General features: G+C 53.4%; 1 protein-coding gene across 1 annotated transcript in view; it reads right to left on the bottom strand.

Annotated features, from left to right (window-relative positions):
* PSD (pleckstrin and Sec7 domain containing) overlaps positions 1 to 27,981 on the bottom strand; it is a 112,553-nt gene that overhangs the window by 47,522 nt on the left and 37,050 nt on the right. Inside the window, exons 2-5 of the mRNA XM_039546559.1 lie at positions 26,798 to 27,878; positions 26,569 to 26,671; positions 25,042 to 25,534; positions 18,712 to 19,155 (exon numbers count right to left, since the gene is read on the bottom strand). Coding sequence (XP_039402493.1) covers positions 18,712 to 19,155; positions 25,042 to 25,534; positions 26,569 to 26,671; positions 26,798 to 27,766 — 2,009 coding nt within the window. The 5' untranslated portion in view covers positions 27,767 to 27,878. The remainder of the gene's footprint in view (positions 1 to 18,711; positions 19,156 to 25,041; positions 25,535 to 26,568; positions 26,672 to 26,797; positions 27,879 to 27,981) is intronic.

A 27,981-nucleotide genomic window follows, 5' to 3' on the forward strand; every position in this document is an offset into this window, starting at 1 on the left:
TCTCCATCATCGGGGATTTTTAAGAGCAGGTTGGACAAACACCTGTCAGGGATGGTCAAGATAAAACTTAGTCCTGTCTTGAGTGCAGGGGACTGGACTAGGTGATCTCTCTAGGTCCCTTCCAGTTCTATGATTCTATGAAAGCAGAAGGGCCAATACAGCAGCATGCCAGCTCCTATGGCACCAGGGACCAGGAGAGGGATCTTGGCTCAGTGCGAAGGGTGCCTGGGACTGGGACAGGCGCCTGGGACAGGGACAGGCCTGTGAGATCATGAACCAGATGAAGGTGAGTCATGTGCTGGTGCGGCCCAATCGGATGACTGTACCATGTCGACACAATGAAGCCACATGTTGACAGGGAGTAGTTGGTGCTGGTTATGTGTGGGCGGCGGGGGGAGGGGGGGGGAAATCCCCTGGTGGATCTCTTCCCTGAGACAGGAGTCAGCCTCCCGCTGGAATCAATCCCCTTCTCAGACCAGCTAACCCTTGCCCAACAGGCAGCTGCTCTCCAGCCTGGGCTCACTAAAAGCTGTCCACGGAGGGAAGGGAGACAAAAATAACACACCCACCAGGTGTTCCCCATTCACAGTCACTGGGAAAATAGCCCAGGACCTGGAGAGAGAGGACAGTGACATGTTGGTCTTATGGGTGATCCAGCTACCCACCAGCCCTGGGCCTCTCCCGTGGTGCTGATCCATCCTTCTTGGCGACCAATCAGACTTTGTGTGTATTGGAAGCTCAATGCTGTCACCGTGTCCAGTGAATGCCCCATGTCTAGGGCTAACAAGTTCCTAATCAAGTTTGGCGGGAGGTGTGGGTGGTTACCTCACTGGGATATCACCAAAGGCTACTGGCTGGTACCTTTGGACCCAGATGCTGGGTTGGAATCTGCTCCCATCACCCCATGAGACTCTTTGGGTTCCTAGTCCTACCTATCAGCCTCAAGGCGGCACCTGCCACCTCCCAGTGTCTGGGGAATCAGTTACTGAGGGGGGTGGAGGACTGTGCCCGGGCAAGCATAAATAATATCTGTGTCTTCAGGCCAACCTGGGAGGACCATGTGTCCCAGGTGAAGAGGGGGCTGAGACACCTCCAGGATGCTGAATGACTATAGAAGACAAAAAGGGTAAGGTGGGGATGGCAGAGGTGTCATAGTTGGGCCACTAGGTGGGAAGCGGCCATCTAAAAGCAGAGCCTGTCAAGGTGGAGGGGATCAGAGATTGGTCCATTCCTCAAACCAAAAGACAGGCCCAGGTCTCTAATGGGATGGCAGGGTACTACTGGAGGTTTGTATCCACTGTGGCTGTGTAAGAAGGGCAAGCCGGACAAGGAAGTCTGGACCAAGCAGTGCCAGAGGGCACTCTGTGTGCTGAAGGTGGCTCTAATCCAGGGGCCAGTCCTGGTAAACCCAGACTTGGATAAACCCAGACTTGGACAAGCCTTCAGGGTGTCCACAGATGCTTCAGATGCAGGGCAGGGCTGCATCAACTGAAAGGGGCTAATGCCAAGCCCTAAGATGGAGTCTGATCCTCCAGGGTTATGAGATGGACGTGATCCATGTTGATAAAGGTTCAAATGTTCTACCCAATGCTTTGTCCCAGAGAGGGGTACCTGAACTTCCCCAGTTCACTGGCTGGATTGACCCTGTTCAGTTCAGACCCGAAGCGGGGAGAGATGTGACGAAATGGGGGATTTTCTTAGTGTTTTGCATGAATACTGTGTGGATCATAGTTTCTGTGTGTGTGGTGTGTTTAACGAGATGGTGGGAGAGGGAGTTTGTTGTTACAGAGGACGACGTGTGACCTCACCTAGTAGCCGTAACCCCAGACAACTGCCTGGAGACGGGGGACCCGAGCAACCGGTGACGGGTGACCAGGAGGCCCACCCCAGCTTGGCAGTCTGGCCAGTTCTGGCTGGTGGAAGGACAATGGGCTGCAGAGAGAGAACCCCGGTGACCTGACTAGCCAGTTCCAGCCAGAGGGGAACAAAGGACAGAAGACAGAGGGCTCCAGCGACCTGTTTACTTGGGAAGGAAGACAAAGGATAGGGGAGGAGCTGTTGTGGCTGGTGTATAGGCCAGGGGTGCTCAAACTTCATTGCACCACGAACCCCTTATGACAACAAAAATTACTACACAACCCCAAAGGCAGGGCCAAAACCAAAGGGCTTCAGCCCGTCTGAGATAAGAGAGATCCCCGACAAAGAGCCCCAGGCAGGGACAGGCCTGTAACCTGAGACCCACCACCCAGGGCTGAAGCCCTCAGGCTTCAGCTTCAGCCTGGACAGTGAGGCTCAGGCTTCGGCTTCACCCCCAGCAAGTCTAACACCAGGATGATCAGCTAGAAGGGGTGGGGTGGGGGGCTTCTGGACTGGGGCGAGAGAGCAGCCAGAGCCCACCTGGATGCAGGAGAGACCTAGATGGACTATGCTGAGGGATGCTAAGCCTGAGGGCCTGAGAGTTTCCTATGCTGTGTTCAGACGTTCAATAAACACTTCTGTTTTACGCTGTCAGAGAGTCACGGCAGGTTAGAGAACAGGGTTGCATTATTCCCTGTGGGAGTGGACTCCCTGAGGGGGGCCTTGGCGAGAGACAGGCATGCTGAAAGCTCAGAGAGGTGCGGTTCCAGGAGGCAAAGGGGCGTATGGTTTTACCCCCCAGAGTGGACCCCCAAGAAGGGCTTTCGCATTGAAGGGGTTTCCACCCAGGAATCGTACGGAACTGAGAGAGAGCAGGAGTCCTGAGTCTGTGACACCATACAACAATAGAACCCTAAAGGTGCACGCACCATGGACCTGCAGATTCACACCGAGCATGCATGCAGCAAGGGGTGGAGGGTGCCATGGGGGCTCCCATGGGGGTAGGGAAGCATGCCTGGAGGCTCACACCGAGAGGAGATAATACCACCAGATGAGCTGGTAGGACGTAGGGTGACCAGATGTCCTGATTTTATAGGGACAGTCCCAATTTTTTGGTCTTTTTCTTATATTGGTTCCTATTATCCCCACCCCGTCCCGATTTTTCACATTTGTGGTCTGGTCACCCTAGTAGGACGTGTCGGGGGGGGCAGGTCGGAGGCACATGTACGTGCAGGCAGCTGAGTCTTACCGTGGTATTTGTGAGAAGCAATAGGAACAAGCTGTGTGCCTGTGTGAGCGCCTCCTGCACGTGCCGGTGGTATGGGGCCCACCAGAAAGGCAGCACCACGCTGCCAAGCTGGCAGAGTGAAGCACGTTCACGTAGCCCTGAGGCTGTCTCCAACTCACTGCCACCAGCAGCTCCTCCTGCCAAGAGTTCTCAGCCGGCCAGGCAGCCATCTGCTCTGCTCTACGTCCAGCTAAGTGGGGAGACAGCAGAGCGGCATTGGCTCAGGAAACAGGCACTTCTCCCAGCTGGGACGCAGCATTGCGGGCCTTCCTATGTGACCCTCCTTCTAGCACAGAGTGGCTCGTGTCCACCTACCCAGCCTCTTCTCACCAGGCACAGCTGAAGAGGGATGTTCTCCTGGGCACGGCTCAGCCAACATCCCAGTGGAGGGAGGTTCAGAAATGCTGACGACACTCCAGCCCTCCCCTTCCCAAGCCATGCCCCCATCTCCCTCTCCACCAGCAAATCCTGCAGACCTTGCTCTCCAGCTCAGCAGGGCTGTTCCCTGTGGTGCAACATGGCTGGCATGGGATCAGTGCTGGGGTCTGACTCTGTTTTGGCATCTGAGATGCACCTGCAAAGACAGGGGCTCATTACTCTCACGCGTTGGTCAGAGGTTAGGTAGGGTGGGCTCACGCTGCAGTCAAGCTCGCTCCTCTCTGGCTGATGCTAAGAACATGAGGGGCCAGATCTTCAGCTGGTGTAAATCAGCAAGGGAGCAGTGCTGATTTACAGAGCCCAAGATCCAGTCTAGATTAGCATCAGGATTGAAAGGGCCAGAGGGGAGCTAACCTCTGGTCGGCATGAGACACACATAAGCGGCTCTGCAGGTGCATCTCTGCCCCAAATCCCAAATCAGGGTCCTCACAGAGAGGTGTCCCCTCTCTCCTGGGGCGGGGCAAGGCCTCCCTTCTCTTCTGACCTGCTCCCTAGCATCCCCGGCCCAGCCCCCACCTCCCATGGTACAGCAAGCTCTTGTCAGACGAGTGCAGAGATGCCCCCTGTGAATAATGGGAGCCACCATGAGGATTGGTGTTCCCCCCACAAACCAGTTCCCAGGGCAGCTAGGCGCCAGGGGCCTTAGAGTTGGTGTACTCACCAGATAGCTGAGAGACGTGGACCATATGGCAGGGGGCATCTGAATCTAGTGACATCTGGATCTCAGAGCTTGGGGCCTGGTACAGCAAGGGGTGGAGCGTGACCCATGGGGAAATGGAGGGGGGAGAAATGAAAGATGCTGTGGACCCCCTCCCAGCTGGGGTCTCTGGCACTGACCCCAGCTGACTGAAGCAGTTCTTCAGTTCTGAGCTTTATGATCAACAGCAGCCAGCCTGACAGCAAGAGCTGATCGCGGGGGGAAACCAGGTCCTCAGCCCTTGCTAGGGATAGGGCTCTCCTGCATGACTAGCCACACCTGACTGTGTGCTAGTGCAGGGACAGAGGCCATGCCACTCCGCCGCTGCCAAGAGCAAGCATGGCTCTAAGCCCAGCTTTTCATCTCCCCCAAACCAGAGTCCAGCCCAGCAGACCAGTCCCTGAATGGACTTTAGATTAGCCTGGACTGGGGGCTAGTCCCCACCCAGTGGCCCCAGCTAGCTAGCCCAGGCTCTCCAATAGTGCTTACCATGGTGGGTTCTGCCCTAAGGCCTAGGTCAGAGCTCAGCTAGGCCAGTGCTTGGTCCCAGGGCGTTGCCGTGGTTCCCTGCTCCTGGGGCGGCACCCTGATTCCAGCCCAGCTCTCCTGTGCTCCGGAGGCCCTTTCTAATGCTCTCCCTCCAGCCTGCACACACGGCCCTCGCCTCCTCCCCTTCATTGCCCTCCCGGGATCCCGGCGCTCCTCCCCTCCCCCTCTTTGCCTCTGCCTTGGCCTACTGGCTCCCTCCCTTCCCCATCTTCTCCCATGCAGCCTCCAGGTCAGCCCGTCTCCCCTCCCCATGTGTGTGGCCATCTGGGCCTCTCTCATGCTCTCTGCTCTCCCCACCCCCAGCTCACTTACTGGGGGGGGGGGGTGTTATCTTGTTTGTTGCTTGGTCTCCCTGTGCATGCAGCTCACTCTGCCCGCCTCACTCTCCCGGGTGTCAGTGCTTGTGTGCTTTTCTCTGTTTAGCCCTGTGTCCAGGGCGTGGGGGGGAGGAAGGTGTCTTTACTGCTGAGCGTTTCCATTCTGGGTGTCAGTCTCTCCCTCTCCCTCCTACCACCCATCATCACCCTGCTCCAACCAGCCCCAACCCACCATCACACCATCTTCTCATCCCGTATCTATCCTCCAGCCACCCCCAACACCATCACCCTACCTTCCCCGACCCCACCACCCCACCCCCCTCCAACTACCCCACACACCCATCACCTCCCCATCCTCCAACCACCCCCGACCCACCATCACACCATCCTCTCATCCTTTATCTATCCTCCAGCCACTTCCAACCTATCACCCTGCCTTCCCTGACCCCATCACCCCACCCTCCTCCAACCACTCACTGCACCCAGGCACCTTGTATCCTGCCACCCAACTCCAACCACCCCAACACCTATATCCTGTCACCCTCCTCCAACGTTCTTCTCCTCCCACCCCGGTGCCCCTCTCGCCAGCTCCCGCCCTGTCCCAGCCTCCTGCAAACATTGCTGCCACACCCCCATCCTCAAACTCTCCTGCTGCTTCTCACCTCAGCCTCCTCCTGCTCTCTCCACTCCCCACGCCGCCCCCCTCCCTGCTTCCCCTTCTTCCTGTTCCCTACTGTCACCCCATCCCACTCTGTTCCCCAGCTCTTCACTCTCCAACCCCCTGCCTCTGCACACATCCTCTCGCCCATGGCCCTTTCCATCACTGCAGTGGCTTGCATCTCTCTCTTAGTGCTGAGAGCCCCACACTGGGCCCAGCGTCCCACAGAGCCAGCTAACCAGCTTGCCCAATGAGTGCCGTGGAGAAAACAGTCCTGCACTGGCTTCTGGGATGGAGACATCTGGTCCCCTAACTGTCCCAATATTTAAAGGGATCTCAATGCATGCACACGACTGAATTTACTCCCACGACCCTCGCCCTTCTTGGGCATGCTGTTTGCATGCCCTCATGCACTAGCAAAGGCTGTGTCCTCCTCTGCATTGGTGGTGGCATCAGCCCTGGGAGCTCGCTGGCCCTCTTACCAGGGCCATGGCATAGTGTCCATAGTCATCCACCAGCCCCCTGCCAGGGGAAGCCCATGACATCTCCATGACCATTCTCTCCCAGGTTTCTGTCCACAGCTGATTCTCCCTAGCCAGGCTTCTAGGATTCTGCCCATCACCGCAGCATCTGACTCCCCTCTCCCTGCCCAGCTGCTGCTTCCCCAGCATGCTTTTCTGCCTGCCCTTCTTTACATCTGGCCTCATCTCGCTTCAGCCGATGCCCCAAATTCGCCTCCTTCTGTGGTGTCGTTATACAATTAGTGTGATTAGTGCCAGCTCTCCCTTCCCCTCAGTGTCATTAAGGAAAGCAATCCAGAACACCGGGCCCCTGGAAAGGTCAAGCAGAACCCTGTCTGTGGCACGGGCCTGAGCCCAGCATCAGAGGCATGGCACCAGGGGTCAGACCCGCTAGGCAGTGGACCAGAGCCCCTGCAATACAGCACTGAACTGTGGGGTTTGGGACTAGATGCACCTCTTACATGGCATGCTGTTTATGTCTATGTGGGTTCAGTCCCCAGGGCTCTCCAGCCCCTGCGTATGGAAGAAGCCAGAAGCTCTGGCACAGTATGTATGGTATTAGCGTCACTCAGCCAGGATCCTGGGTTCCCAGACTCCCCATCACACCAGCGGGCACTGCAAAGCCCTGGGATCTTGATCACTAACTGCAAATTCTGGCTAACACTGCCTTGCTCAATTCCCCGCCCCCCTGCCTCCTGTTGCCATGGCAGCCACAGCTCCAGTCTCTCCATCTCTCCAGCACAATGTCTTGTCTGCCCTTGGCAAGCAGCTCTGTCCAACTGGAGCGTCCTCCCCACAACCAGCTCCCCACCTGCAAGGATGGGATGGGACACACTGTCCCCTGTCCCCCACCCCATCACTGAGAGGGACTACTTGTACCCTGCCCTCCGCGCCCCACTGCATGGACTGACACACTGTATCCTGCCCCCCCCAAGAGGGGAGTGACATCATATAACTGGGAACGCCCCACACCAGGCACATCCCCTTAGCCCAGAATGGGAAGTGGCACGGATGCCCTTGTCTCCTGCCTTGGACAGGGCGAGAGTCTGTAACAGCCCACACACTGCAGGCAGAGTGGGATCTGCTCTCACCCACACACCCCACCAGGCCTGTCACATCCCCCACCCTGGCTCCATGGGGCAGGGATGCTGTGTAGCACTCTGTGCCTATGCAGGGGTGGGACTGCATCCACACATGCAGGAGGAGGAACCAACCCCTCTACCCTGAACCCTGGCCCTGGACAGGAGAGAACTCTCATTAACTGGATCCCCTGCTGGGGAAGGGGAAGAGGCCCACTGGCACTTAACCGGGGCTGGCACCTCGTACAGAAGGGGGGCATGCAGCTACCTGATGAGCAGAGGAGACCAGTACCTCACTCTACTGTGCTGCACATTTACAAACATGAAGCGCCACCTACTGGGGAAGAGGGAGAACAGGACAGCAAGTTGGTTCAGTGCAACACTGAAGGGGGAAATGAAATCGAGGACTTGGGGAAGTTACTGTGCAGCAAGCCAGAGCAGGGCCACCCAGAGGATTCAGGAGGCCTTGGGTCTTCGGCGGCGGGGGCCCCCCCGCTTCATTGGTAATTCGGTGTCGGGGGGGTCCTTCCGCTCTGGGACCCGCTGCTGAAGTGCCCCGAAGACCCGCGGCAGAGGCCCCCGCCACCGAATTACCACCGAAGACCCAGGACTTCGGCGGCGGGTCCTGCTTTGGCGGTAATTCAGCTGCGGGGGGTCCTTCTGCCCCGGAGCGGAAGGACCCCCCCTGCCATCGAAGACTCGGAGTGGAAAAAGCTCTGGGGGCTGGGCCCCGTGAGAGTTTTCCGGGGCCCCCGGAGCAAGTGAAGGACCCTGCTCCAGGGCCCCCGAAAAACTCTCGTGGGGGCCCCTGTGGGGCCTGGGGCAAATTGACCCACTTGTGTTCCCCCAACCCCCACCCCCGGGAGGCCCTGAGCCAGAGTGTGGATCTATGGCGCACCAGCTTGCAGCAAGTTGGTGCACTGTGGAGTCACGTCCTGGCTTGCCACGCAGTAACTTGCCCTCTAAACAAGACCCCAAGCAACTGCAGTTACTTAGAAATAGATCTGACCATCAGAGGCTGGATCCAGATTGGGAACAGGATTTTCCCAGAGTTCAGGGTTTTTTGCATTGAGGGTTTTGGCTTAGGCCCATCTCTTCTCCTTGTGGATCACCTGAGATCAAAATGTCTTGATGTCCAAAGGGGTTTATAACTCACCGGGACACTGGAAAAGGCTCAGAGGCTTGAATGCAGCTGCAGAATCTGCTACGTTACCAGTTTACACTATCCAGGCAAGCCTCTCAGCTTGGTGAGGAGCTTGTAGATCATCTAATGATCACCACTTTTCAAGTCTTAGGGCCAAGCTTTGAAGACCACCCTGGTTCACAGAGCGAGGTGAGTGACCCAAACAGGCAGAAACTGGAACATTATTTGCACTAACCACATTACAAATCTATCCACCAACAGCCTAAATATAGTAATGAGAGCAGAGAGAACCCACTGTTCCATCAGCACTGAAGCTGCAAACTCACGGCCCGCAGAGCTAATCCACGCTGGACCCAAGCACCAGCCACTGCAAGCAGCTCTCATCCAATGTCAGAATACAACAGCTGGGTAAGGGAGGAACTCATTGAGGCAGTACTGTTAAATCTAGCTGAATGGCATTAGCCACTCCAACACACATGCTGAAGCACTTATTTGGGATACTCAAGCCACCCTCTATGGATAGGTCTATGCCCTTCTTAGTCACTCTTCCCTGGCTTTCAGTAGCTCTGTCCACTGCTAACAGAAATTATCAATGTCTTCTGCAGGGTAGCCAGGCTTACAACTTCCCTGAAGAATGCATTAATCCAGTTCTGAAAGCTTGAGGCAGAAAAATTCTCCCATTATTGTCCTGGGTGCAGCCTCCCATTCCTGGGGAAGTGGCGGAAACCATGCTCCAACACTGGGACCTACCAACATCCTAGATGCTTGGCCAATGGGCTTCAGGCCAAGACACAGCATGGAGACAAGCCTAGTGGCACAAAAAATTATCTTCCGTGGGCAACGGACAGAGGTTACACATCTCAATGCTCACGGTACTTGGCCTCTGCAGCTTATGACACAGCTGATCACAATGTACTGCAGAGCTATTAACATGACACAGCTGGTGTAGATGCAGCACTGTGATGGCTACAGTTGTTCCTCTCCAAAAGGAACCAAGGAGAAGTAATGGATAACTACTTCCCTTCCCATAGAGCCCTCAGCACAGAGTCCTACAGGGATTTATCTTGACCCTGCTTCTTTTCAATATCTATGTGAGACTATTTAAAGAGGCAGTGAAATGCCAAAGACTCTGCTGCCAGCAAAACGTGGATGAAGCACAGGAGCACATCATCATCTTTTCTAAAGATGCAGCCAACAGCATCGCAAGGATATCGCAATGCCTGAAGAAGATCAGCATCTAGATGAAAAGCAACTGGCTCAAAGCCAATGGGGGTAAGACCAAAGGGGAAAAGACTTTGAAGAACTGGCCCAGGCATTCTCCTCCCCTACCACTGTGGGCATCTGGCCCCATTCGTTAAAGTGGCTGGAAGCTTTGGGGTCCTGTTCAACTTGGCAAGTGGCCTAGAAAACAAGATAACATCAGCGATGGAAAAAGCCTTTTTTCTACCTCCAGCTTGCTCGGAAATGCTGCCCCTTCCTCCCAGAGGAACGCCCGGCCATAGCGATCTATCCAGGTGTTGGGTTGGTGTAACTAACTGTATCTGGCTTGGTAGGCGGCCACTGTGGAGACTCCAGCCCATGCAGAATGCAGCAGCAGGATCCTCAACAGGATGGGCTGCCATCTCATTCCTACATTCCACTCCTCTCACTGGCTCCCAGTTCAAGGTCCTAGTCCTGATTGTCAAGGCTGGCAAGACACCAAGTCCCAGCTATATCTGCAACCACATCTCCATTCATGACCCACCAGGAATGAAACAACAGACTGGACTTCTACATAGATTGCTTCCGGCAACGTGCACAGGCTGAAATTGTGGAAAAGCAGCATCACTTGCCCCATAACCTAAGCTGTGCTGAACACAATGCCATCAACAACCTCAGGAACCACTCTGACATCATAATCAAACAGGCTGACAAAGGAGGTGCTGTCGTCATCATGAATAAGTTGGAATATGAACAAGAGGCTGCTAGGCAGCTCTCTAACTCCACATTCTACAGGCCATTATCTTCTGATCCCACTGATGATTACCAAAAGAAACTACATCATCTGCTCAAGAAACTCCCTGAGAAAGCACAGGAACAGATCTGTACAGACACATGCCTAGAACCCCGACCAGGTGTATTCTATTTGCTACCCAAGATCCATAAACCTGGAAATCCTGGATGCGCCATCATCTCAAGCATTGGCACCTTAACAGCAGGAGTGTCTGGCTATGTGGACTCTCTCCTCAGGCCCTATGCTACCAGCACTCCCAGCTATCTTCGAGACACCACTGACTTCCTGAGGAAACTACAATCCATTGGTGATCTTCCAGAAAACACCATCCTGGCCATATTCCACACAAAGATAGACTACAAGCCATCAGGAATAGTATCCCCAATAATATCACAGCTAACCTGGTGGCTGAACTTTGTGACTTTGTCCTCATCCACAACTATTTCACATTTGGGGACAATATATACCTTCAAGTCAGCAGCACTGCTATGGGTACCCACATGGCCCCCACAGTATGCCAACATCTTTATGGCTGACTTAGAACAACGCTTCCTTAGCTCTCGTTCCCTAACTCCCCTACTCTACTTGCGCTACATTGATGACATCTTCATCATCTGGACCCATGAAAAAAAGCCCTCGAGGAATTCCACCATGATTTCAACAATTTCCATCCCACCATCAACCACACAAGTGGTCCATTTCCTAGACACTACTGTGCTAATAAGCGATGGTCACATAAACACCACCCTATACCGGAAACCCATTGACCGCTATACTTACCTACATGCCTCCAGCTTCCATCCAGCACATACCACACGATCCATTGTCTACAGCCAGGCTCTAAGATACAACCGTATTTGCTCCAATCCCTCAGACAGAGATAAACACCTACAAGATCTCTATCAAGCATTCTTAAAACTACAATACCCACCTGCTGAAGTGAAAAAAACAGGTTGACAGAGCCAGAAGAGTACCCAGAAGGCACCTACTACAGGACAGGCCCAACAAAAAAAATAACAGAACGCCACTAGCCATTACCTACAGCCCCCAACCAAAACCTCTCCAGCGCATCATCAAAGATCTACAACCTGAAAGATGATCCTCCCAACTTGAAGCAAATACTCACCAGCAACCGCACACCATACAACATAAACACTAACCCAGGAACCTATCCTTGCAACAAAGCCCGATGCCAACTCTGTCCACATATCTATTCAAGTGACACCATCGTAGGACCTAATCACATCAGCCACGCCATCAGGGGCTCGTTCACCTGCACATCTACCAACGTGATATATGCCATCATGTGCCAGCAATGCCCCTCTGCCATGTACATTGGCCAAACCGGATAGTCTCTACGCAAAAGAATAAATGGACATAAATCTGACATCAGGAATCATAACATTCAAAAACCAGTGGGAGAACACTTCAACCTCTCTAACCACTCAATGACAGACTTGAAGGTGGCAATTTTGCAACAAAAAAACTTCAAAAAAAGACTCCAAAGAGAGACTGCTGAACTCAAATTAATATGCAAATTAGATACAATTAACTTAGGTTTAAACAGAAACTGGGAATGGTTGGGTCATTACACTAATTGAATCTATTTCCTTATGTTAAGTTCTCCTCACACCTTCTATGGGTCATCTCGATTATCACTTCAAAGGTTTTTTTTCTCCTGCTGATGATAGCTCATCTCAATTGATTGGACTCTTCCAGCTGGTATGCATACTTCCACCTTTTCATGTTCTCTGTATGTATAAATATCTCCTGCCTGTGTGTTCCATTCTATGCATCCGAAGAAGTGAGCTGTAGCCCACAAAAGCTTATGCTGAAATAAATTTGTTAGTCTCTAAGGTGCCACAAGTACTCCTGTTCTTTTTGCGGATACAGACTAACACGGCTGCTACTCTGAAATCAGGAATGAAGTGATTATCTAGGACAACGCAGCTCACTAAGCCCAGGACGAGACATGTGAGAGCTGGAGTCAAATTGCTCTTGGTCAAAGGGGTTTGGCTGTGGAAGAAGTTTGGAGAGAAAGACAGACTAATTTGGAGTCAGGCACCCTGCAAGAGCCTTCTCTTTGACAAAGCTTTCCATTGGACTTTATCCGGCTTGGCTTAACAGTGAAATCTTCAGTGAGCTTAAACACAAAAAGGAAGCTTACAAGAAGTGGAAACTTGGACAGAAGACTAGGGAGGAGTATAAAAATACTGCTCGAACATGCAGGGGTGTAATCAGGAAGGCCAAAACACAACTGGAGTTTCTACAGGTATGTTAGCGACAAGAAAAAGGTTAGGAAAAGCGTGGGACCCTTAATGAATCGGGGAGGCAACTTAGTGACAGATGATGTGAAAAAAGCTGAAGTACTCAATGCTTTTTTGCCTCCGTCTTCACAAACAAGGTCAGCTCCCAGACTGCTGTCCTGGGCAACACAGTATGAGCAGCCCTCAGTGGTGAAAGAACAGGTTAAGGACTATTTAGAAAAGCTGGACATGCACAAGTCCATGGGTCCAGATCTAATGCATCCGAGGGTGCTAAGGGAATTGGCTGATGTGATTGCAGAGTGATTGGCCATTATCTTTGAAAACTCGTGGCAATCGGGGGAGGTCCCGGACAACTGGAAAAAGGCAAATATAGTGCCCATCTTTTAAAAAGGGAAGAAGGAGAACCCGGGGAACTACAGACCGTCAGCCTCACCTCAGTCCCTGGAAAAATCATGGAGCAGGTCCTCAAGGAAACCATTTTGAAGCACTTGGAGGAAAGGAAGGTGATCAGGAACAGTCAACGTGGATTCATCAAGGGCAAGTCATGCCTGACCAACTTGATTGCCTTCTGTGATGTGATAACTGGCTCTGTGGATATGGGGAAAGTGGTGGACGTGATATATCTTGACTTTAGCAAAGCTTTTGATTCGGTCTCCCACAGAGCCAGCAAGTTAAAAAACATATGGATTGGATGAATGGACTATATGGTGGACAGAAAGCTGGCTAGATTGTCGGGCTCAACGGGTAGTGATCAATGGCTCAATGTCTAGAGGTGTCAAGAGGAGTATCTAAGGGCTCAGTCCTGGGGCCAGTTTTTTCAACATTTATTAATGATCTGGATGATAGGATGGATTGCACCCTCAGCAAGTTCACAGATGACACTAAACTGGGGGGAGATGTAGATACACTGGAGGGTAGGGACAGGGTCCAGAGTGACTGGATTGGGCCAAAAGAAAGCTGATGAGGTTCAACAAAGACAAGTGCAGAGGCCTGCACTGAGGACGGAAGAATCCCATGCACTGCTACAGACTGGGGACCAACTGGCTAAGCAGCAATTCTGCAGAAAAGGACCTGGGGATTACAGTGGATGAGAAGCTGGATATGAGTCAGCAGTGTGCCCTTGTTGCCAAGAAGGCTAACGGCATATTGGGCTGCATTAGTAGGAGCATTGCCAGCAGATTGAGGGAAGTGATTATTCCCCTCTATTCAGCACTGGTGAGACCACATCTGGAGTATTGCATCCAGTTTTGTCCCCCTTTCCCCCCCACTACAGAAAGGATGTGGACAAATTGGAGCAAGTCCAGCAGAGGGCAACAAAAATGATCAGGGGGCTGGGGCACATGACTTACGAAGAGAGGCTGAGGGAACTGGGCTTGTTTAGTCTGCAGAAGAGAAGAGTGAGGGGGGATTTGATAGCAGCCTTCAAGTACCTGAAGGGGGTGGTTCCAAATAGGATGGAGCTCGGCTGTTCTCAGTGGTGGCAGATGACAGAACAAGGAGAAATGGTCTCAAGTTGCAGTGTGGGAGGTCTAGGTTGGATATTAGGAAACACTATGGCACTTAGCGGTTGGTGAAGCACTGGAATGGGTTACCTAGGGAGGTGGTAGAATCTCCATCCTTAAAGGTTTTTAAGGCCCGGCTTCACAAAGCCCTGGCTGGGAAGATTTAGTTGGGGATTGGTCCTGCTTTGAGCAGGGGGTTGGATTAGATGACCTCCTGAGGTCTCTTCCAACCCTGAGATTCTATGATATGCTCTGGAAGGGGTGTGTGATTGAGCAGCAAAGTGCTGACGGCATCTGCACAAGAGACCCACAGTGGAGGTAGAGATGGAGCTGTCAAGAGATAGGAAGCAATTGGGAAACTGAGGCCACAGACACTTGGGATGCAAGACCCTATGACACCCAAAGAATGAGGGTGTTGCACAACTATGGGGTCAGTGCAACTAGTGCAACTGTGTTCAGAACCTCTTAAGTGCTCACTGATGGTAAAATGGCTGGAGAGGTTTGCATGGGTGGGGGACACAGAGACAAGTATCAGATCAGACTCCCTCTGCCCAACTGCTTACCAGTCCCTTTGAAAAATCTCTGCTATGCCACTTCTATCTGTCAGATGCCTACCCCCAGCCTTCCTTGCCTGTCTCCCCTCTCATCTCGCCCCTTCCTGCTGGGTTGGATCATGGCTGTAACGGCCCTGGGCTGCAAGATAACTGGGTATGACCCACCCATTGTCAAATTAAACTCACCCCTTAAATCTGGGATGATTATGGACTAGAGATTGCCCTCGACCCCAGCTGCTCTGTGCTGCTCTGAAGGTGGATAGAAGCTGGGTAGCTGCTTATCTGATGTAGTGTCTGCGTAGTTGCTCCTGGCCCTGGGGGAAGGGTGAGGGCCAGAGCACCCTTGTGCTCCAGCTGCTCCTTGAGCTGCTTTACCTTACACCAAGGACCAGAATCCAGGGATTCCAAGGACGGTGTAGTCGTCCCCTCCCCCTGGAGCCAGGCCGTGTGCAGCTTGGGCACAGCACACAATCTGTGCTTTATGGTTTTCCATAGATATCTGAGCCTTGTTTACAATGAGGAGCATGGGGCAGACATGGTCCGGTTACCAGCGGGCACCACTGACCATCACTTCCCCTGGCAGAAAGTATGGCAGGCCCCTCACTCAGCATGATCTAGCTGTGATACAGTGAAAGGTCAGCAGGCAGCACTTCTGCCCCTCCCTAGCTGTGTTCCTGCAGCACAAGCCTCAATCCTGCTTGGGACCTTGCATGGGGCTGCTTAGTACTTTGCCAAGTGGCCATCCCAGGCCCCTCCACAGAGCTTGAGATCCCTACCTTGGGCCTCTCGTTTCTTACTCTCCTGCTTGGAGCTGGTGCCCTTTAAGTCCAGAAGCAGGACATGACGTGGAGACAGCAGATCAATTCCCACTCTTGGTTACACCCACTGGGACCCCCCTGAACATAACAGGCTGTGTAGAGGTCAGTGGGAGCAGGGTTGAGCCCAGTGTCGCTAGAAAAATTAAACTTCCCCCATGTGGGGTTGGTGTCAAAGCTGGCAACAGAGCCACAGGGCACTAGCTCCAGAGCAAGACGCCTTGGCATAAGGCATTGCTACAACACCGAGGGTCCCCGAAGAGACGGGATCTCTGGGTGAGGAGACAGAAGTAAGAGCCCTGAGGCTGCTGAGAAAAATCGAGAGTCGTGTAGCTAAGACCTGGTCTACACTAGGAAATGAAGTCGGTAGAATGACATTGCAAAAGGGTTTGAAAAATCCACCCCCCTGAGCGACGCAGTTAAGTCAACCTGAGCACCGGTGTAGACAACGCTAGGTTAATGAATTACCTATGCTGACGGAAGAACTCCTCCTGTTGGAGTAGGTAGTGTCTGCACTGAAGCACTCCAGCGGTGCAGCTGCATCGCAGCAGCGTTTTAAGTATAGACAAGCCCTGAGAGACAAAACTCCAGAGGAAAGGCCAGACAGACCAAGAGCCCCGGAGAGCCCAGGAATACTGGAAGAAACTGCATGGAGATGAGAAGGCAGGAAGCAGATGGGTGGGAGGGAGGAATCCAAGAGGGATGCAGAGAAACTCCATTGGCCCTGGAAGTCCTCATGAGGGAGTAGTTACACCAGAGAGAAACAGGTCAGGCAGCACAAGCTGCAGAACCAAAGACAAATGGTCTCCACACCTCTCTGGGTGAACAGCTTCCTGCAGAGGGCTCTTGAGCAGCTGTGGCAGACACAGGCAGAGCACTAAGAGCTCTCCAGAAGTTTGCCGCTCCAGCAGAGCACTGACAAGCCAAAGGAATGCCGAGCCGGAGAGCAGCTGAGAGCCAGCCTCTCTCCACACAGCCCTACAGCAGACTCTATTGCTGCACAATATAATGAGGTGGATCTTTGCAAAAGGCAATCCATTTCTGCCTCACGCCTCCCCCTGTGCGTCCCAGCGTGCACCGTCTGTACGCTGGAAGCAGGCAGTGCAGAGCAAACCACAGAAATTGATTCAGCATGTGGCAGCATTGCCCCCTTGGTAGCCATTAAGAAAACAAACAGCACTTAGACAAACTAACCTCAACAAGAGAGAAGTGGTAGAAGATAGTTGTGGCTTTAGCATAGACTTGGGAGCCAGGAACTCCCAATTCTGACACCAACTCACCATTCGATCTTGGGGGTAAATCTCATCTTTTCTCTGTGCCTAGTTCCCCAGCTGTGAAGAGGATGACACTGACACTGGGTGCTGTGTTAGTCAACATGTGTACAGTGCTTTAATGATATGCTCTGACACGCTGTTAAAGGGGAAAACAGGAAGCTATGACTCCAGTAACTGCCCTTTTGTCGCCTGCCATCACGAGTTGAAATGAAAACACCACCGGCAATTTAGCTCCCCCATCTCCTAAAAGATGGGATCCAGGGGAGAACCCCTGGGCAACCAGGACCAACTCCTGGCCAAGAACAGCCCATAAACGGACATCACCTTTCCTCCCAGATGGGCTGGGGATCGTGTCACTGACTGCAGTCACCATTACGTCGTGCCCACTGCCCAACAGCCATGCTCACGTGGTCCTTCCCTGAGGCCAGAGGAAGCGCGTGGGAAACGAGGGTGTGTGGATTCCTTCATCCATAATAGCTCTGGATAACTTCCTCCCCACCCAATTTCCTGCTGGCCCAGCTCTGCCCTGACCCTCTCATGACACATGCTCATGAAAGCTGGGAATAGGTTATGCTAAGAGGCTACTTGGGGATGCAGAGAGGTTTGGTGGCCAAGAGTGGGGGTCAGGTCCAGGAAGCTGCCGACACAGGATTGTGAGATTCTGGCTGCTGAGCAGACAGGCCGTTGCTTGTCAGCGGGGAGGGGTGTGGTGGTAGCAGGAGGTCTCTGCATCTGGGATGCAGGTTCTTGCTCTGAGTCTTATCACAGGCTTTGGATAGGCCTCTCTGCCATGCTACCTGCAGGACCATTCTATGATAGCAATCATTGCGGCCAAAGGGATGAAGGTCCCAGCAGACCCGGGCCTCCTGCTTCCCAGCTCGAGTAGTCTTGGTTCCCTGTGTAACTCAGCATCAGGGATACCTCATGATACTACAGGGGGGGAGGAGACCACAAGCACCCCCAGCCAGAACACAAACAACTGCAGTGACATCACAAAGGCCTCTCGCGGCCAGCCAGCTAACGGTCAGGGGCGGCTCTACCTGTTTGGCCGCCCCAAGCAGTCATGCGCGGGAGGCGCCCCGGAGCTGCGGGAGCAGCAGACCTCCCGTGGGCATGACTGCAGAGGGACCGCCGGTCGCTCGGCTGGACCTCCCGCGGCTGCGGAGGGTTTGCGGGTCCGGCGGCTCCGCTTGAGCTGCTGCAGTCATCCCCTGCTGCCAGGGGGGCGGCAGGCTGGGCCGGCGGACCTGCCGCAGTCATGCCTGCGGGAGGTCCAGCCGAGCCGCGGGACGAGCGCCCCCTCCGCAGTCATGCCTGCGGCAGGTCCGGTCGTCCCGGAGCTCCGGTGGACCTCCCGCAGGCATGACTGTGGCAGGTCCGCCGATCCAGCCTCCCGCTCCCCCCGGCAGCAGGGGATGCCCCCTAGATTTTGCCGCCCTAGGCACCAGCTTGTTTTGCTGGTGCCTAGAGCCGCCCCTGCTAACTGTACAGGGCCTGTGCTAGCCCACCACGAACCGTGTCCATCCGGGGAGCTTAGAGGGAGACAACTTGCTCTTACCAGAGTTGTTTTACCCTCTGCCTGAGCCCCCGGACGTTCCCTCCGAGCGTGAGTTCGGCATTCTGAATGGCCCCGCTTCCCAGATGCTCTGGCCTGGGTTCAAGTCGATTGACTAACCCAGGCAGGCTGCATGCCTCTTTCGGGTGGGCACACACATCCTGCCTTCAATGGCTCTGATGGAGGTAGCTTGGGTCACTCACCTTACAATGGAGGCCAGGGGCAGTCCAAAGCTGTCCTCCGAGTGGCAGGGGCTGTGAAAGCCATTCTTCCCCCTTCTCCCCTGCTCCTCTTCCCTCTCGGTCCAGGGGGCGTCGGTGGCAGAGCTGGTTCCAGAATCTGGCTCCAGGTGGGCCAGAGGGGCAAAATTCTGCTCAATCAGCTTGGCGCTGTCTCGGATCTGGTCCTGTATTTCCGGGGTGAGGGTTGGGAGGTCAAAGGTGAAATAAGTACCACGGGTACGGGCTGGGGAGGAGAGGACGTCAATGGAATCTAGGCTGGTGTACGATGTCCCCTTGGCTCGATGGGACTCCATGATGCTCTCGAAATGCTTGCTGAAAGAGTCCATCCCATCCTTGGAGAGGCTGTGCCCCAGGAGGAAGGGCACTGGTGACTTGAGCAGGCCCTGTTCATCTCTGTCCATGATCCTGGTAGGGGGGAGAGAGAAGGAACAGCTGGTCAGTGAGGAGCAGTCCTTGCCCTCTGCTAGCCCATCAGTTCTAAATTCATCTGCTACTGAGACCGATAACTGGGAAGGATAGCGTCTCCTCAGAACCGATACAGGACCATAACTCACTGGGCAGCCAAGTTATGGGGAAAAAGCCTGGCCAGTCAGATAGGACATTGCACACACTAAGTGCTCTGGATGCACATGCCAATTAATACAGCACAGACTTTGTTCCCCTCCAGGGGCTCATCTACAAAGACCAATGATTCCGCTACTGCAGCCAGACTTGGTCTGTTGGCTGAGGCAGTAAATGCTCATTCTTTTAGACACAGAGGTCCTGGGTTCAGATCCCATTGAGGACCCAGCCCTGTACCCCATGATCAGATCTGTATTAGGATACAAAGCCTCTCTCTCCTAGGTCACTGGTTTGAACCCAGTCTAGATCAGAAGTGATCAAAAGTCATTACAATCTGACAGTGTGGGCTGTTAAATGAGGTAGACTACAGCCAGCCAATCAAATAGAGCATGGAGCAGTAAGCAGCTTTCCACCAAAATGAACACAAATCCACTTCATTCATAAAAGTACAAACAGAATCCCAAAACCCCTCTCAGCTGATATGCTGGCATCAGTTTAATAAAATAAAGGGAAATTACTTTAGGCCATGCTGGTTTCCAATTGGCTAGAACACAGGAAAATGTATCCAATCAGAAAGCGTTCTATCCCACTGCTGGGTTATTGGACACCATGAACACATCTTCATTCAGAGGACTTGGAAAACTCATTGTCTAAACACCTGCTGTCTCATTGACTGAATGCCACTAATTCATTAACACAACTCTGGTAATCACACTAGGCCAACCTCTCCATGACTTCAGGGGAGGTCGCCTAAGCAAGCAGTAGGTAAAGAGTGGAGAAACCCAACCTCAGATACGATATTCTCCACTTCTGTTGTGCAGTGTTACTTGGGTGCTCAAACGTCCACCACATTCCACCCCATGGGTGGCTGCGTTTCAGCGGCGGGTGAAATGATTGCTCTACATGGTAAAAATCAATCTATTATATTTGATGGAGGCCTTTGTTTCCACCAAGAAGAAAGATGCCATAGAAATGTAAATTCCCTATCATTATAATTCAGGAAGTGTACTATTAAATCAATTTAACAATGCCTGGATCATTTGTCATTAGAGTCCATCTGGAGTCCCATGTGCTGTACCAGAGGCCGAGGATTATTGCTGTGAATGGGATGCAGTGTAGGGCAGCAGCAATGGCACCAGGACAGAAGAATATCCATTAAGGGAGCTGGGCAGATTATCACTGGAAAAGCAGAGGTCAGGGAGGTGACCTAGGCCAGGTTATGAAATAACAGATGGGCCGGACGGGGATGGTTCCCACACCCTGTTGGGGATCAGAGCAGAGAGGCACCATCTCAGCAAGAGGGAACTGCAGGCCAGGGGTAACAGACATGGGGGAGAAGATGGGAGCAGAGCACAGATTATACTTGGGCTCCTGTGCAGAAGCACGGACAAGAAACAAACCATTTCCAGATGCCAGTCACATGCGCTAGGGCAAGAGACACAGAGAAGCCTTTCCAGAAGGGGAAGGGTTCATGGGAGAGGGGAAGGAGGTAAAGGACAGTAGGGGCGGCACTGCTTCTGGAGGGTCTTCTCTGTGCTTCTGCCTCGTTAGTGGTCCATACTGACAGCTACAGGCCCACTGAAGTAGCAGGATGCAAACTCTCATTGCTGTTATTGTCCCAACCATCCCCACTTCAAGGTGTAATTACACGAGGGGAGAGAGCTGCGGCTTCAGCATCCCCAGCACTGTCAGCAGCATCCAGCTGGGGCCTTCCCCGGCTGCTGTATCTCAGCATGCCCTTTCCTGGGGCAGCACACAATCTCCAGCTGGAGTCCACCACAGACACAGAGGCAGCACACAGTCCCAAGACTGCCTCCTGTTTTGTATGTAGCTCCTCTGCTAAGACAGACAGTCAACAGCCTACTTCACCTTTTATTGCGGCTCTTCTCTACACCACTGTCAACGGATTTTTTTCCACAAGGCCCCCTGCCCCCTCCATCCTGCCAGAGACAGTGCTGGTTAATTCTGCCATTTAGCACCTACACCTTGAACTGATCCTTGGTCCCAGGCTAATTAGGAGCATATTTATTGCCACAAAAATCAGGCCCCTGGCTCATTGCTGCTACTCTGCTGTAGTTTGAAGTTACTAGCAATTGTTTTTTGTAAGCAATTCTCATCAATTTGCTGTCCTCTTCCTTTAGCAGATACTTAATAAAAATACACAGGAGTGAACTCACTGGACTATTCACTCCCCTTCATTATGGGCCAGAGAAATCAACAGGGTCACTTGTAAAATAAGGTGTAAGGTATCCAGAATCTGGCCCCGATCATCACATGTACAGATTTCAATGGAAGTTAGGCACCTAGATATCCTTTAGGATCTGGGCACCTGTGACTCAGTTTCCCATCACTGGGGCTCTGATTCAGCAAAGCATTTAAGCAAATGCTGAAGTCTCCTTGGAGCCAGTGTAATCATGTGTTTCTAGTTAAGCGCATGCTTAAGTGTTTTGTAGAATCATCACCTGCACCTGTTTTTAATTCATAGGACTTTGCCTCTCACCCTGTAGTTATTTACTGTCCTTAAAGCGAGGCTCTACTCCCCGGAGTGGTTCTCTGAACATGGCATTATGGGGCTCCCTGAGTATTGGGTCTCAGTCATTTCCAGAGCAAACCTGCTCCATGTGCAAGTAAAAGATGGTTTCCTCACTGACTGCCAGTCCTGCAAACTCACCTGGGATCTGAGTCTAGCTGGGACTCCCCTTCACACTCCATTAATAATGCTGATGGTTCTGCAGGCCAAATTCCACCCTTGGCCACACGTGTGCAACCCCACATGAGGTTTGCACAGGTGCAACTGATTGGAACATAGAAACAATTCTGAGGCAGAGCAGAGTAGAATCCAGCTCCCTCTTTTAACTGTGAGCATGCCTGAATTGTGGACAAAGATGTGACTGCAGCATGGAAGGGTTAGCTTTGATTTAGCTAGCTCGAATAACAACAGCAGTGAAGTCATGGTAGCTCGGGCAGCAGCATGGCTAGCTACTTTGGGTCCCTCTTTGTTGGCAGTGCTGCATCTACACTGGGGGTTTTGTGTACACAGTGACGTTGCTACGGGGGGTTTCCACACCCCTGACCGACGTAGCTATCCCAGTATAAGCTTTCAGCATAGACCAGGCCACAGGTTTGTCATTACAGTCAGCAGAGCTGAAGATCCCCTGGGAGTAAGAAGGTGCCCTTTCTCCAGTCACTTTTCTCTCTGGTTAGCTTGTGCTTTCCTTTTCCCTTTGCTGACCAGCCTGCTGTCAGCCATGTGCTCCTGGCTCTGGCATCTGTCATCCCCGAAGGAAAGTCCCCTCTATTGTGACAATCAGTGTAACCACACAGTGCTCACTGATGCTTGGGGGAGCAGCCACCCTAACTCTCCCTTGCAGAACTACTCCAAACGCCTAAGGCCAGATTTTGCAAGGCTCCAAGAGATGCAGGTAGGTTTCTAGTAGGGTTTCTAAGAGAACCCAGGCTCATTGCTTCCAGTGGTAAGGGCGAGACGTTTTGAAAACCCCACTAGCTGCCCATCTGCATCTTTAGATGCCTAAAAGACCTTTACAAATCCAGCCCTTATCAACATCCATAGTGGCAGCTTCCAAAACATGCTGTTCTACAAAGCAGGCCCAGAGGGATCTCAGATTGCTACGCTCAGTCACTGCGGGTTTTGTGTACACAGTGACGTTGCTACGGGGGGTTTCCACACCTCTGACCGACGTAGCTATCCCAGTATAAGCTTTCAGCATAGACCAGGCCACTGACCCACTTGAAGGAGCAAATTAACTCCACTGCGGCATGCTCTGCACAGCATTTGTGCCGGTCTGACTATGGGGGTTATTTATTACTGCTCTGGTTATCCCAGTACAACCCATCAGTGGGGTGCTCTCATTCCAATATAAATGTGCCTCATACTGGTAGAGCTAATCCTCATCCCCCATGGGAATAGAGGGGTTGTAGTGCATTAACTACTCCAGGTTAGTTAAAGCGGTACAACTTCTGTGTGTAGACAAGGCCTCACTGCACTAGCAGATTTGGCAACTTGAATCTCTTAACAGACAAGATCTTGGTTCCCTCTCTGATTGGGAGGCCCATCACACAACCCTACAGTACTGGTACGTTACTGGAGGGCCATGGAAGAATAAGGCAGCCAGTGATATCCACATGCTAGGAGTGATAGATTGAGTGATCCATGCAAGGGAAAATGCAACTGGGTGGTATGATTCCACACTGGCCCAACAGGGGAGCTGTTTGTTCTGGCTCCCATCACATTAGAAGAGCCATTCAACAGTAGGGAAAAGAGTGGGGCTGGGGCTGGAAAGAAGAGGGAACAGCTGTGGTGTGTTTTCACCATGCAATGACTAACCCAGGAGCTGTCCGCTTTGAAGACACAGTGAGATGAGGTACTGTAGTTTCACCACAGGTAGACTAGATGAGCTTGTTCCTGGCGTGGATGTAGTGCTCTCCTCATCTTGTCATCTTGCAACAAACACTACAAGTGCCTTGGCTCCACCTAGGATTTTCCTGCAAGATAACTATCCCCTAGCTGCACCACAGCCTCCCTTGGCCAGTGAGGCTGCCATCCTCTGCCAAGAACTGCTCAGCACAGCAAGGCTGCCATCCTCTGCCGGGGGCTGCTCAGTGCATGCAGAATGGCTGTCCTCCCTTACTGTGACCAGAAAGATGATTCCTTGATAAGGGGAGTAGACAGTCTGCTCCTTCCTGAGATCCACCTGTGTGACTGGCTATCTCCACTGGCCTCCCAGCTCCAGCCAGGATCCTCACCCAATGCGCAGTGACCAGCCATTCAGGTCAATGGGAAGTGTTCCACTGACTTCAATGGCCTTTGGATCAGGCTACAAGCACTAGTCAATTCATGATCCGTCTCTCCATGCTCTTCTGGCATGACATTCATCCCAGCGCACCTGTCACTTCCTCATCCTACCATTACCCTACTCACGCTATTCTCCATGCCTCGCTATCATCCCATGCCGTCCCTTCAGAAAGCATTTTGTGTTAATAAGTAATATGTGCAGGCAAACAATTATACCTGGCTTGCTCTTTGTATTGAGAACTCTCTCCATCTCAAAAAACTTTGCAATCTCATGCCCTAGCTATGCATAGAAAGTTGCTCATCTAGTACTGAAATGCAGACCCCTCTGGGGTGGAGCATGGCAACTGTTGGACAACGCACAGCAACACTACGCTTAGGACAGGTAGTGAAGGACACTAACGCCCAGCTGAAAAAGCTTGGGGGGAATTTAGGGAGGCAGAATGTAGTTATCCTGGTTGGAATTTGACCCTTACTTGCTAGAAGGGCCTTAGGGTCTCTGATCACCCCAAGTGACCTTAGTTCTAGGTCTCCAGCAGCTCCCACAGCACAGCACCTCCTTCTGACTCACCAGCACCATTGGTTTTCTTTAGCAGTTTCCCACCTGAGTGCATCACTCAATAATTCCCCTGTCCCATTCATTCCCTCTGAACCACCTGGCATTGGCCACTATTGGAAGACAGGACGCTGGGCTAGACAGACCATTGGTCTGACCCAGTATGGCTGTTCTTATGAGTGCTGGCCAGTCCAATCCTCCTTAGCTTGTGGTACTGGACAGGACCCCAACCCAATGTGAGGATGCTCTACACAAATACACTGAATTGTGCAGGTCACATGTGTCCGCAGTGTACTTGAGAGATGATGGAGAACAGAGCAGCCCACCACAACGCACCATCTCACTCCCCCTCAGAAAACCTCACCTGCCTCTGTTCTCCTGCCTCGTTGCCTCAAACACCTCGTCATCCTCATCCATCTCTTCACCCTGCATCCCGTTCCTCAGACACTTCCCGTCCTGCTCTCCCCTGCTCTGGGGAAAGGGGTCCTCTGGCACACTGTTCCTTCTCCCCAAGGTTCCCGTGACACTCGGATTGCTCTCGCTGTCCTTCTGGCTCTCGATGGCTGAATCCCCTTCATCCTTCTCAGCCAGGATATCATCAATGTTGGTCTCGCGATAGCATCGCAGCGGCACCGAGTCCAGATCTGTCTCTGAATACTTCACCGTCCTCCTTATGATGCCAGTTTCACAGGATCCTGGCTTGTTACTGCCTGCAGGAGCCATCTCTATTTCCACCTCGACGTGACACAAGCTGCGCTCCGCCATTGGCTTCTCTGGTTCTGGTGGCAGCTGGTGGCTGGGCTTCTGCAGGGGCTTTGCCAGTGACAGAGACTCAAGAGGTGTCTGGGGGGAGGTGCCTGGAACAGAGAGATCCCAGAGTGTTTACATACGAGCAGCTGTAACCTCGTTCTAAGAGCAACCCAGCCTACACTTCAAATGAGGAAGCTGCACCTGAGAAATGCAGAGCAACCCATTTTGCAGCTGCGACGTATGAACACCTCCAGCGTAGTTCAGCCTGGAGCAGCAGCATAACTGGGCCCAGAGAAGGAATGAATCCAGAGGGACAAAGGTAAGAAGGGAGGTACTGGGGCAGTTTCCAAAAGGAGAATCACCTTTCCCAGTGTGTCTGAGTGTTTGGGGTGGCTAGACATACCCAGAGCTGTACAGGTGGGGCCCACACCATGCTGGCCTCCCCAAACTAGGTTTTTAACCCTGAAGCCCTCCTCAAACAGGAAACCAAGAGCTGCATCCAGCTACCCAGAGTCAGCACAGATGGATTTGCTGACACCACAGTGGCGCTTAGGGGTTTGGACAAACAGACTCTGATGGCAGTAGAGCTGCTGGCCTCAGAGGGATGAGGCCCTGGCCATTTTGAGCCTGGATTTTATTAGATAGGCCCAAGCTGCAGAATTTGCATCCCAGCTTTCCAAACTCCCCGTCATAAGCAGGGGTGGCTCTAGAGCCCAGCGGGGCAAGCAGCCGCCTGGGGCGGCCCTTTCCCAGGGGGGCGGCAGGCTGGGCCGGTGGACCTGCCGCAGGCATGACTGGACCTCCCGCAGGCATGACTGCGGCAGCTCAACCGGAGCCGCGGAGGTCCAGGTGAGCCCGCGACCAGCGGACCCTCCGCAGTCATGCCCGCGGCAGGTCCGCTGCTCCCGCGGCTCGGGGGCGCCTCCCGGGCATCATTGCTTGGGGCGGCCAAATTTGTAGAGCCGCCCCTGGTCATAAGGCTCGGGGAGGGAGGCCTTGGTTCTGGGGTGGGTTTGGTTGGACCAGGACAAGGAAAAGGCCAGCCAGAGTATTCAGATCTGGATTTAGCAAGCAGATGTCGGTCGCAGTGGAAGGTGAGGCTGTCCCTCCTTCCCACCCCTAATCACGACGGACCCGTTACCTGTCTTTGGAGAGTCCAGTGAGCCATAGAAGAATTCCCACTTGGCCTTGGCAATGCGCTGGGCATGGGCTGAGCTCTCCCGGGAACATGCCCACGAGCCCCCCTGCAGGAATGAAAGAGCATGTCAGCTGAGAGCCTCCCGGGGGGGAAAGGACAGGGGTGGGAAAGCAGGCATGTGGCCTCTGAAGGCGAGGGCCCGGCTCTCCCTCAGAGACACACTGGGCAGTACCTGGTTGTGGGGCTCCATGCCCAAGGGGTTGCGCAGGAGCACTGAGATGTGCTCGGATGGTGTCCCCAGCCCATTGGAGAGGGAGCTGAAGAGGCAGTTGGTGTTCAGAGCATGGGGGAGTCCTGCTGCCCTTCCGTTGCCAGGACTCAGAGAGGGCTGCTTGCCCACAGGAGAGCGGCTACCGGCCAGGAATGGATCTGAGGCAGAGACCTCCAGCTTCAGCTTCCGACTGAGGTGCTCCTGGATTGGGCTGTTCTGGGCGGGTGGGGGGCACGTGCCTCCAGGAGGCCCCCTCACAGAGCCACACGTGGGCTGCCGGGCTGTCAGACGCAGGCTCTCGCTTATGCCCTGCCTGGTGCCTGGGGAAGGCTGGCTTTGCATGGCAGGGCAGGAGCTCCCCTCTTTGCTGGAACCGCAGCGGACGGCCTCCCCGAACTCCAAGCTGCGGCTCAGGCCGTGGGGGCTTGGCCCGTTCTCACTCCTGGGCTCGCCCAATGGGAGGCCATTGAGGGTTTTCACGCTGGCCTTTTCGATGAAGCGGAACGTCACCACAGAGCTCTGCCCCTCGGGTGCTGGGGCCACCAGCGGACTGCGGCTGCCTGGGGAGGACAGCAAGGAGCTTTGCCTGCTTCTCAGCGGGGTGCATGGCGCTGTCACCCGCCCAGAGCTTGGGCAGTTGCCGTTGCCAAAGAGGCTGGTGTCTGGTGCCTTGCGGATTAAGGAGCCGGTGCTGTTATACATGCCCAGCTGACACCGCCAGGCCTCAGGAGCCAGGCTCTTGCGCAGTAACTGGATCCTGCCCATGCTGAGATTGGGCGTGAGGCAGCGCTGCGGGCTGGAGGCAGCGGACTCCATGCTCTTGGTGGCAGGCAGCCAGGGTCTCCGATCCAAGTTGCGGGTGAACCGCGGGGGTGACACGGCACAGTCTCCTTCGGGGCAGAAGCGCACGACTCCCCCTGCCTGGGCCATTGAGAAGGAGGAATCAGGTTTGAAGCCAAAAGGGCCGGGGCAGGGAGGAGCAGCTTTTCCAACACCCGTGAGCCAAGAGCTCCACCAGAGGGCGACGCATCCTTACGCGGCCCTGAAACAAAGGAAAAAGCAGCAAGTTAGGGCAAAAATACAATCAGAGACACAGAAAAGGGAGAGATACAGACTGGACCAAGGCCCAGCACTATCCTAAGCCA

Source organism: Mauremys reevesii, linkage group 7 (assembly GCF_016161935.1).
Source record: "Mauremys reevesii isolate NIE-2019 linkage group 7, ASM1616193v1, whole genome shotgun sequence".
NCBI classification, from domain to species: domain Eukaryota; kingdom Metazoa; phylum Chordata; order Testudines; family Geoemydidae; genus Mauremys; species Mauremys reevesii.